The 12,313-nt window shown below is 39.6% G+C and overlaps 1 protein-coding gene and 1 non-coding gene across 2 annotated transcripts in view; both read right to left on the minus strand.

Annotated features, from left to right (window-relative positions):
• LOC121322109 (nucleolar protein 58-like) overlaps window positions 1-8,795 on the minus strand; it is a 16,603-nt gene extending 7,808 nt beyond the window's left edge. Inside the window, exons 1-9 of the mRNA XM_041261636.1 lie at window positions 8,622-8,795; window positions 7,242-7,318; window positions 5,006-5,058; window positions 4,748-4,872; window positions 4,273-4,409; window positions 3,863-3,927; window positions 1,842-1,976; window positions 1,235-1,380; window positions 120-246 (exon numbers count right to left, since the gene is read on the minus strand). Of these exons, the coding sequence (XP_041117570.1) occupies window positions 120-246; window positions 1,235-1,380; window positions 1,842-1,976; window positions 3,863-3,927; window positions 4,273-4,409; window positions 4,748-4,872; window positions 5,006-5,058; window positions 7,242-7,318; window positions 8,622-8,666 (910 nt within the window). The 5' untranslated portion in view covers window positions 8,667-8,795. The remainder of the gene's footprint in view (window positions 1-119; window positions 247-1,234; window positions 1,381-1,841; window positions 1,977-3,862; window positions 3,928-4,272; window positions 4,410-4,747; window positions 4,873-5,005; window positions 5,059-7,241; window positions 7,319-8,621) is intronic.
• LOC121322530 lies at window positions 1,015-1,098 on the minus strand. The gene has a single exon (XR_005951048.1). It is a non-coding gene; the product is annotated as a small nucleolar RNA SNORD11B (small nucleolar RNA).
• Window positions 8,796-12,313: the final 3,518 nt, after the last annotated feature.

The raw sequence follows: 12,313 nt of genomic DNA on the forward strand, positions 1-12,313 counted from the left end.
TATATATATATATATATATATATATATATATATACACACACACACACACACACACACACACACACACCTAGCTAGCACTAAAAATATTAATGTAAAAATACTGAAAAACAAAAACTCACCAGCATGTGCAATGAGTCTAGCTCCAACAAGTTCTCCTACCATGATAGTAAGATTTGGAGCTATGGCCATCATTCTGTTCTTCAGGTAGTCATAAAGCTGTGCACGGTATTCAGAGATCTCAATTACCTGTATGAGGAAGAAATTTAAAAGGTTAACCCTTGGCGGTTCTTGACCAACATTACAATTTTCTCTTTCTGGTCCGACATCAAAAAGACATCAAGGTTTCTAGACATCCAGGTCTCTAATCATTTTATCTCCAGAAAAAGCAGAGACAACCTTTCAAGGGCAGAGTGAGACCGATAGGAGGCAAGAGAAAAAAAAAAAAAGGTGCGGATCTGAGCAATACACATAGCTCCTACACCACAGAGACAACACAAATAAACAAAGATAGCTGCTTCTGCATCCAGCGCTCAAAGGATATCACGGACATTTGCAGAGCTTTGAGATGTTATAAAATAATGACTTGGATCGCACTATTGAGGAGTTAAGTGATAAAAGTGATCAGTAGATGATTTACCAGTATGCACGACCAAGAGGTATGTGATAAATACAACAATCAAGGTGTGGCGCTTGGCTGGAGATGCAGTACTGAGTGTCCTGTTGATATTCAGTGCCTTTTAAACCGGTCTTAATATGGAAAAAACCTTAAACAGCATGTGTGAAAATAAATTGGACCTAACGTGCCCGACAGGTGTTGAATAAATGGACCACTAAGGGTTAAACTTATTTTCAGGAAGCCAACAATGTTCAAAATGCCAATACCAAGACAGTTCTGGGTTCCAATTTATTCCCACGTTTCCACCTTGCTTGTTTGTGCAAACATGTGGTTTGATCTATAGATGAGACCTTAGGCATAAACTAGCTTACAACCAGCAATATAAATAACCGATCATGTTGCAGCTCAGATGAGGTAGTGACTTAAAACCCACATGTTTTGTTCAGTATACTGACAATATGTCATCATCATCACCGCTGCTTATGATCAACCAATGTATTTTCTTTGAGAGAACTGTTTAAAAAGCACGTAGATGCTAAAAAAATAAAAACTGGTCCAACTGATTAACTAAGCATCGTCTGTTAGCAGCTGAACAAAACCTTTGCCAGTTAAACATACCTGGTCACACAAGTGCAGAATGTTCCCAATATCCTCTTCTGACACTTCAGTCCCCATGGAAATCTCTGCTGCGGTTTTCACCTCTCCCTCCACCTCCTCAGGCAAAATGTCTGAAAGATCTGTGGTGGCAACGTTGGTTCTGACCCCTGCAGAATGTAATACACATTAAGCCAGCTGTGTAATGTCAATTCCATGCTGTGAAGCCTTTGCTACAACAGAAACTTCTTTAAAACATGCAACAGGATTAACCCTTTATGCTGGTTACTATACACTGAATCACATTGTTTAACAATAGACAAGGTGCGTTTGATAGCAGTGGGTGCTCAGTTTAAAATAAGCAATTCTGTACTGTGTGTGGCTGGCAATTTTAACCCTTTATTGCATTCTTTGGTCTAAATGATGTTATGACAGGTGTATGGATTTCTACATACACATGTTAAAAGATTTTGCTTCAGTGATTGGACATAATGTGTAAACAGGTAACTATGTCCTTAAAGCATACAAGATATGCAAAAAAGTGTAACCTTCAACTTGTTCCACATCAACGTTTCAAAGTGAAGGGGTTATATTCCCTTATCTAACGCCAAGCTACCCATCTAAAACTCACCTATTTTCTTCACACTTTTGCAATAGGCAAGGTTGTCTGTGATGATTTTTCCAATTTCAGGGAAATGCCACCCGTACCATTCTCTGCAGCGCATGATGTAATTGTTCAGCTCTTTGTCCAAGTCATCAAGCAGGGCTGTTTGAAGTTATATTGTTAGTACACTTGAATTTAAGATTGTAAAAGGCATTTCAGATAGAAATTATGAAACCCTTTAGAAGACACACCAGTAAATTTAAGTGAACACCTGCAGTAATTTCAGCTTATCTACATAAACTGCTTTACTAAAACTTTAAAATCACTCTGGGCTCACAAAATTGCTAGCCCGACGTTCTGGGACAACCAAAAAAATGTCAGAGAACGTGTTTTTTTTTGGCTGCTTGCCCGACTGGCAATCCAATTTTTCACTCTATAACAAGATAACGTTCTTTATGTGCTTTAATCAAACAGCAGTTTCTCAATCGAGATTCCGCTCACAGATCATCCCAGTAAAACATGTTTAGAGAGATCAATGTTTTTCATTGGTAATGCTGGAGTGATTTCCGGGCTGACATGGATGTACGCATTGCTTGTGACCAAATCCCGCGAGGATTGCCCGTGTAACACCCCTGACAACAAGCAATCCTATCTAGTCAGCACACTGGTGTCACATGAGTGTCTGCTTGAAGGGTAAATGGACACTACGACAGCCAAAGTATATACTTTTATATTGAAGACTGATTTTTTTTAAACAAAGTTAGACTGGAATTACAAGCTACAGTACTCTGCTCACCAAGACTCACATTTTTTGTTATCTTATTACCTTTATTAAATTGTTAACATTATTTCCCAACCCTGGAGGGGAAAAAAAAATAAAATAGAATATGATAGTTATTATCACTGATTCAGATTTAGCAAATAGCATGATGACATTGCTTTTCTTTCATTAATGTGATTAATAAAATGTACTGGTAATTTTATATTAAAATGTATGGTGCTAGCTTGTAATTTACAGTACCGAGTGCAGCAACAGTCTCGGGTCAAAACCATCTGCGAGTGTAGATATACTTTTTTTTTTTTGCGGGGGTGGGTGGGATGGGTGGTTGTAATTCTACATTTACTCACAATCTCATTGGTATTAGTGCTAGTAGTGACAAATACTGTAATAAAGAAAATCAAAGAATAAAACAGTACTAATATTAATAATTTAGCTAATGCCTTTATCCAAGGTGACTTACTCCAGCAGCTTATATTGTTCGTTTTGGATTGTCCTTTTACTATAGCGAACAAAAGGCTTTGGACCCAAACAGGGTTGTTATAGCGAGGGTGTACTGTATTTAGTATTTGACTTGTTTAATATACAACACGTGCACATTTTTTTATAAATGCGTGCACATTTGTTATTTCATTTGTTATTTTTCAACATTTAAGAGGGTATAAAGAAGTCTGGACCAGAATCCAATATTATCCCTTTTTTAAGGGATATACTGCAAGTACACTTGTGCCAAAATTGTCTAGTTTTAGTATACTATTGGTACCATTATACCATTCTATTTTGACACAAGTATACAGCTTTGTATATTCGTTTTGTAAATAATGCAATGTAGTTCTCAAATATTGGATATCTTCTCTTTTGCATACCTGCATTGTCTCTTGCTAGATATGCACCTCCAGATTCTGACAAATACTTAAAAAGCCAGGAGCAACTTCTGCTCTGGATCAAAAAGCTAATGTTTTGCAGCTGCCCGCCTATGTGGATAACTACCAAAAACTAGCAGAAACTAACTAAAACAAGTCTGAGAAAAACAAATGGAAATCTGGAAAAAGTATGGAATTTTGATGAAAAAGTGTGTGAACCCTGAGATCCTGTACCTATATTGAGTAGTGTACTTTGTACAATAGGTCCATAGGTCAATTATGGACAACTTGACATGTTTTTGGACAACCAAATGTCTACAACGGACTGCCCAAAGGGCAAGTACCATTACCAAAATTGTGCAAGCCCCATGGCTACTCTAAAATAAACAAACCAAAGCAGTACTTACAGATAGCTTGCACAATCATTGTGTCCACTTTATCAGGGCTGAATTTCAGTTTGTAGCGAGACAAGCTGTGAACAGAATGCAAAATGAGGCTGCTTCAAACTGATTAAGAACAAGCAAAATAGAAAAATAATGAGAAAGTAGCTATCGTTACAACTGCATTTTTACATATTCCTCGTTTATGATATTTGACACCATTCCGAGTGGTTCTGGTTCATACAGAGTAGGTGGGACTTGCAGGGTTGAAGGGATTGTATTATCTGTAAGCATACTGCATCAATAGACAGAAAACCAGTCGCATCTCTTGGTTTATAAAAAGATAATAAAGTGGCACCATCTTGTGTGTATGCTCCCTTCAAAATAGTGGCCTGAACATACTTCTGCTATATAAGGCACATTCAAAATGTAGATACCTGTGAGCTAAACCAAGAGACATAGCACTAATCTCCCTGGGAGGCAGGCCAGTGATTAAGGATTCCATCTGGTTACGAATGCCCCTCATCAGCTCTGCAATAGCAGTATTGTGCACGCAACTCAGGTTCAGCTTATCCTACAAGAAAGGAGGAAAGGAAAAAACAATTAAGTTTCAGCTCGCATTTCAGCAAACAAATCAAGGTCACTTCAGGCACAATACCTTTTTACTCCTTAAACTATTTGTGGGCAAACCCCTTTTGTTGGTCTTCTGAACAGACAACTAGTGCAGTGCAGAAAGATGATTAGTCGATACAGTGCTTAAACTCAGTTTGATCTGCACAGGAGTACAAATACCGAAAGCCAAGCAATACCATATTTAAGCCTAGCGTGAAACTGGTATAATGCACCTAGCTTGCACGTGAATTACTGCCAAAGTACTGAAGGACACCGAAATGAATTAGAGGAATGTCTTACTTTGATTACTCCTCCCAGTTTGGCATCACTGACGGCCAGTTGTTCATGTGCTTCCTTTGCAACCACTTTCTTCAAGACCTTCTTCAGGCTCTTTCCAATCTTTCCTTCCACCAGTGCAGTGGCCGCTAGCAACCAATTTTAACAAATGTTACACACAAAAAGAGCCTAAAGCATTTATGCATTGGTCATATAACTGACATTAGATTTTTCTGTCAAGTCCTACAAAGCTACATCTTAAGGGTTACATTTCAAAATTACCTGCCAGAGCTTCTGTTGTGTCTTGGAATTTATCAAAGTGTTTGAGTTTCACACTGCAACGCAAAAAAGAAATGCATTTTAAAGTTTAAAATTAAAACAAATATGATTCACATGTAAAAAACGGCAAACGCTTGTAGCACCTATTGAAAGTTCAGATAAGCGATCGATATTAAGCCATCACAGATATTGATGTATCATATTACAGATGGTACATCGAGTGAGTACACAGTCTGAGAGTCAATACATATGAACCCAATTCGGATATATCCATCATAATTAGGGCATCTGATTTTCGATTGTAACCGGCACTCGCTGCAGTTGTTTGTTGTACACACACCTTTCATTACTGAAGTGAGCGCACTCCCCGTTTAAACAACTGAACTTGGTCCATCATTACATGCCAATCATGAGGTTTTGTGCGAGAACATGGAGGCTGTGTTGTTTATGCTTTTGGAAGTACTGTACGTAATCGATTGAGAGCTCGTCAAGCACACCTATGCTCTTCTGCAAAACCAGCAGAGATGCAGTTTTGCTTTTTCTGCACTGCTAAATACAGTGGTGATGATCTGCAGTACCATGGCAGTAGATCGAAACATTTGTGCGATCTTCCGACCAGAAGGCTGGTGGGAACAACTTGAGTGGACTCCAAATGACTGGATTAAAAATGTACACGTCTAAGGAGTTGTATATGCATCTGTCACTTACTGAGATATTTCCTGGAGTGCCAAAACACACAGATGAGACTTTCGGTATTGGTGGAAAAATTAGTTGCGGTCGCACTGTGGCATTTGGGGATACAAACAAAATATTATACAACTGTACTTTGACTAAATAAAAAGTATATTATATGTATGCAATATTTATCATTATTAATTTCCTACTCATCAATATTACAAAATTAACTTGGCTCATCAGGCACCTATATTTTTTTAGCCATGTTTACCACATGGAAAGGTCTGAAACAATGTGGTTGTGTGCAGTTGTAATACACACACAGCAAGCGCGCATTTACTAACCGAACTGAATTAATAACTGCACTTGATACTTGCCTTTGTAACCGAACTGTGTGTATACAAAAAGTATTAACCCTTTCCTGCCGACGTGCTTTAATATTAGGACAAATGAAATGACAAAACATGTACTCTCTCAGCCGTCCAACCAGCAATCTTCTTTTTTGTTTGTGTGGGTCGCAGCTATGACTACGGGGCGTTTCATCATACCACTGGTTTACAGCTAGGGTGGGTGCAGCATGGTATTTTGATTACAATTATTTTGATCGCTGCCAGCGCCATTACAACTGAGTGCACAGCAGATTTGAAGATCTGTATCTCCGGTTCTATAACTGCAAGAGTGATAATCAAACACATCATGTAAAACAGCAAGTACTTGAAATAATTAACCGTTTTTTTTATTTTAAACTATTTTTTTTTGTTGCTGTGCCATGTGTGCTTGATGAGCAGGACTAACTTTTATAAGATTGTAGTAACTACTGTAACACCATCCATTTTTTTCATTATTTCTTAGTTTTATTTATATACGTTATTTTAGATTTTCATTTTTTGAACATGTTTCTCCTCAGGAGATTGACTGAGGCAAATACCGCATGTTATGCCTAACTACAGATCAAATGTATATTAGCTAGCTTATGTATTTTATTATCTGTTTACTTCTCTTATGTTTTAAGATTCATTTAGCTGTAATTATTTACGTATTATGAGTTTACTTTGTATATATGTGTAAAGGGCAGACGTTACTTCGCTTCAGTTAAGCTATTTTATTATTAGTTTGCTTTCTTTGTGTATGTGTGTAAAGTACAGTGCAACTGTACAAGATATTTCAATTCTGATTTCAGATTTGAAATCCTTAAGGAATTGTGAAGCTATAACACTCCAAGTCGTTTCATAGAAAACTTTTAAAGAGGTTGAAATCAGCAGTTATCAATTTTTTTTTACATTTTTGCAATTTTTTTTTTTTTTTTTTTAGGTGTAGCTCATATGAAAAATAGTAGATCCCACAACAAAATCACTGAGAAAATATATTTAATGCCTTTCTGTAGATGTATTGGGGTTTAATTTCTGATTTAAGGTTCCAAAACTTGAAGCACTTAAAGTAATCTTATTCATGACCACATATGGTCATTCCAGGCAGGCAGCAAAGGGTTATGAGCAAAAGGTCAACTCCCAACCGCATTTCTGTGTGTGTGTACTTAGCCTCTGATACGTTAACTCATACTTACATTTTATTTGCTTTTTCTGGAGTCTCAAATTCCTTCCATAAACTATCCACCTCCTGGAGCTTCTTCTCATCCAGGACCTGGCATGAAGTTAAAGAAATTGTTTGATTTTTTTTCCCCCCCCCAACACCATTCTATTCACATACTTGAAGAGGATAAGGCAATCTCCTCGTTTTCATATTTATTTTCCCTGTGATACTATTTATTTTGCATAATCTACAGTTATGGCCAATGGTTTAGCATTACCATTGGCCATAACTATTAATGATATAGAATGAACTAACTTTGCTTAATAAGTAGAATGCAACCTGCTCAATGTTAAGTTAAACAGGGCTTCTCAAACTCGGTCCTGGGGACCCCCTGCTGTGTGTGCTGGTTTTCATTCCAACAGAGCTCTCAATTCCTTAACTAGACCCTTAACTGAGCTGATAATTTGCTTAATTAGACCTTTTGTACATGTTTTCAGCTCTTACAGTTGCTGATCAAATGTTACATCTAACTTGAAATATGCAACTGTTCAAGAGCTGAAAACATGTAAAGGTCTAAGCAAATTATCAGTACAATTGAGGGTCTAGTTAAGTAATTGAGAGCTCAGTTGTAATATAAACTAAGACACAGGAGGTCCCCAGAACCGAGTTTGAGAAGCCCTGAGATTACATGTCGAATTACATATCGCTTTGTAGTTTTCCATATATACAGTACTTAATTGAAGTTTAAGTATGTTACATTTCGAAATCTAACACGAAACAAATACTGTACTGACCATTAGTTTCTTTGATTACACGTTAAATATATAATTCTGTTCATACGGCTTTTCCCCCATATCTTTATGTGATGCAAAACGTTTGGTCATAAGTGTAAGCTTATGAGGTTAGTTTCTCTTGCTAAATAATACATTTTTGTATTGCTCTCAAATACTTGTGTTATCCGAATACGGCAACAGTTTAACAAATTACACATTGCAGGTTATAATTCACGTGCCAGACTTTAATATACTGAATTACTTTTAAAATGTCAGAGATGCAAATCCAAACAGACGCATATTTAAATCATTAACTAAACGCAATCGTAATGTACTATTACGTTTTCAAAAGAAGAAAAAAAACACTCCATGTGAGCAGCCTGTTGCAACGTGGTGGCGATGGTGCAGCCAGCGCCTGTCCGCACCATTGTAACGGGAAGGCCCTAAATTGCTCGTGTAGATAAACGCAAAAAAACTAAACAGAAACCAAAAAAGCGACAACACAAATATAAAGCTGTAATTGGATTTGGATCCCCTGGTAAAAACAGTACGATAAAAAAAAAAAAACGTCACAATTAATTTACTGGTCTCGAATTACAATGTATTATTCAAAACATGTATACACTATCACATATTCTTACCTTGAAAATAGCATAGCCGGCGGCGGTTTCAAACAACACCAGCATTTTCAATGATACGTTGACCTCTCTATTCCTAAATATCTATATAAATGTTTTTTTCTTCACAGAACCATGCGTCCTCCAGCGGCTGCAACTTCTCTTGCACACTGTCCACGAGGAGAAGCGTGTTGTGTTTACGCATGCGCATTGCTTGAGCTGGTCTTACCTCTACTTCCGTCAGGTTGCGCGCAGCAGTTTGTGGGGTATTAAGAGAGCTCGGGATAAATTTCTAACAGACGTGTCAAATTTTGCAGTTAAAAAAATGCATAAAACTTTTGAAGTAAATTTCTCTCCCCCCTCAATGGTGTCTTGAAAAAAAACGACAAAATTGGCAAATTATGACAGTGCTTACTTATTATGAACATTTATATTTTCTGAGCGCAGTCCCGTATGTGGCGCATGCGCATACATGCAGAGTAACTACAAGACAGCATTGGAGCATTCGGAAGGATTTATCTAACATTTGGTTAGCATTGGGAACTTTGGGAATATATAACATTACAAATATTAACAACACACATAATTGAAATAGACATCCCCATGAGGATGTTGTGTTGTTATTTTATTCTTGAAATCCTGTTAAAATTGTGTTTATTTTTATAACTTAATAAAGAACCTAGCCAACGGAAGTCTCCAAAGAGAATCAGAGGCGTGGAGTATCTTGGCACTGTATATAGAATATCTTTGATATGAATGACTTTCATGCTGCAAATTAACCAGTCTGATTTCAGAGTTGCTACAGCATCAGTGAATTAAAGAAAAACAAAATGTTGCCGTTTTTCAATGTGGAAATTTGGTAATCCTAAACTACATGGACAGTGCGAGAAACTGAAGCTCTGAGAGAAAACAAAACTCACAGCACAACAGTGGTGGTGTATGTCAACCACCAGAGAGGCCTACGGTCCCTGGGGTTGCATCGCACAGCTTTCAAGCTGTTGATAGGGGCTCACAGGAACCTGCGGGCGATGCACCTTCCAGGAGCGGTGAACTGGGCAGCGGACCTCAACTCCAGGAGCAGCTCGCATCCATCGGAGTGGCGACTCCACCCTCAGACAGAAGTCGCAGGCCAATCTCTTCGCTTTCGGCAGAGACGACACATTGCCCCCTGTGGCATTACCTCCACCGCTTAGGCGGTCCACTCGGCATAGACGCCCTAGTGCACGAATGGCCCAAAGCATTTTGTACACACTTGGGCCAAAGTCTGGTTAGAGAAAGCGTCAGTTTTCCTAGTAGCTCCCAAGTGGCCCAAGAGAATATGGTTCTTGACCCCATGCCAGCTGTTGCACGGCCAGCCCTGGGAGATTCCACTTTGTTTGGATCTCCTCAGTCAGGCGAAAGGCTCTCTTTGGCACCCAGAACTGAGCAGGTTACAGCTATGGGTCTGGCCCCTCAAAGGGACCGCTGGCTAGCCCTAGGGCTATCAGACGCAATTGTGGGAACGATGCAGAGCGCTAGGGCAGACTCCACTATGTTTTTGAATACCTATAAGTGGAAGTATTTTCAAGCTTGGTGTCTGGCTGGGAACCGTGACCCCATCACTTGCCCTATGCCAGTCTTTTTGCAGTTTCTGCAAGAACTGCTCGATGCTGGAACGTCACCTTCCACTTTGAAGGTGTATTTAGAGGCTATCTCTGCTTGCCATGCCCCCGTAGATTCTTTGTCTCTGGGTGTGCATTTTTTGGCTACCCATTTCCTTAAAGGCGCTCAGCCATTACGTCTTCCTAGGAGGACTGTTCTCCCCGAATGGAGCCTTAATATTGTACTTGAGGCTCTGATGAAGGCCCCGTTTGAGCCATTACATTCCATAGAGCTGAAGTACTTGTCTATGAAGACAGCCATGCTCTTAGCTATCACTTCCGCTAAGCGGGTCAGTGAGCTACATATTTGGGAAGATGGCAGCAGGGTGTCACTGCGCACCAACCCCGCTTTCCTCCCCAAGGTGATTACAGCCTTCCACATTAACCAGTCTGTGGAGCTGGAGTCCTTTCATCCACCTCCGTTTGCGTCAATGGAGGATGAGCGATTCAATTTCCTCTGCTCAGTGTGGACATTGAGATACTATGTACATAGGACAAGAGCTCTGTGTCAATCTGACCAGCTCTTCATCTGTCACGGGACACGGACCATTGGACAGCCCCTCTCCAAGCGGTGTCTGTCACACTGGATTGACTGCGTATAATGGTGCTGGCTTGCCCCCACCTGGTACTGTAGCTGCACACTCCACTAGAGGGTTGGTTACATCTTGGGCCCTTTTCGAGGGTGCCTCGATGTCTGACATTTGTACTGCGGCTAGCTGGGCTACGCCACATACTTTCTCCAGGTTTTACCGTATTAATGTGGTAGACCCTGCCTTGCCTTATGCAGGCACAAGGGTTGTGCCTCCCTCATATGCTGCTGTTCCTTCTCCCTCGCGACGGCTTTGGTATACGTTATCCCATATCTAATGTAGTGTTGGTCATTTTCGAATTGAAAGGGAATGTTAGGTTACTTACTGTAACCCTCGTTCCCTGAAAGAGAAGATGACCACCACCCGCGAGGTCACTTCGTTCGCCCTCACGGGTTCGATGGAAAAAGAGGAGAATCTTCTTGTGAGTAACGGTTTTATTCCCTCGGTGGGCGGGACTGAGTGCGTCATCCCAAGAAGGGGCCTTTCGGCAGCTCTGGTATAGAGAGCTCAGCAATACCTACCCTAAGGGCAGGAATATCCCATATCTAATGCAGTGATGGTCGTCTTCTCTTTCAAGGAACCAGGGTTACATTAATAACGTTTCCCCCCTCAAAGTCGGCCAGTGTGAAAGCAATCGCGTTAGGATTCACAATGCAACAGAAACCGATCCACCTGGTGGTGATGTAATGCATTACCCAGTGTATATATTATAATTTATAATTATAATTATTATTTTTACATTACATATATAAATAGCTTGGTATTTCTGCCTTGAGACGAAAAAGACTGATAAACAGGGATTGATAGGTACTGCTTACAACTCACCGATGTTGGGATAATGCCACTGACAATGCAACAGCTGACAAAAATTGAAAAAATAAAGCATTCCTCCTCATTTTCCGCCTTTGAACGTCTCCTTGCACATAATGCAGTACAAAAATGTCGGTGTTACTCAACAATATTTGTTATTCGGCTTTCGTGCTGACATTCTACCAGCAGATGTTGAATAAACAAAATGTACGTACATAATGTTAGTGATGGTACTAATTTCGCAAGCCTTGCACGGGCAGAACCCTCCATGTTCAGTAAGGAACATCCATCTGGGCATTAACAGGTATCATTTTGGCCACGTGCACAAATCCAGACGATCAGATTCACTTTGCAGCGTGGAAACAAACGCATGCTGGTGCGATAGTCGAGAAGGTGAACTTGAACTCACTTGAAGGAAAAATGCACTTCATTTGAGGTCTTCTTAGTTTGTTCGTTAGTTAGTGAATTTGATCTTCATAAACAAACTAGGTATGAAAGGGCCCGCATTGTGAACACAAATGAACATGGTCCTGAAAAAAATGGTAAAGGACCACAAAAAAAACCTAACTTCATCCAAATGAACTTGGTCCCTTTGCTCGCAGATAAGCGTGAATACCAAGCACATTGATAAATGAAACTAATCAGGCCGAGTCTGTTTGAAACAGACCCAGTGTGA

The sequence above is a fragment of the Polyodon spathula genome, chromosome 10 (assembly GCF_017654505.1).
Source record: "Polyodon spathula isolate WHYD16114869_AA chromosome 10, ASM1765450v1, whole genome shotgun sequence".
NCBI lineage: Eukaryota > Metazoa > Chordata > Actinopteri > Acipenseriformes > Polyodontidae > Polyodon > Polyodon spathula.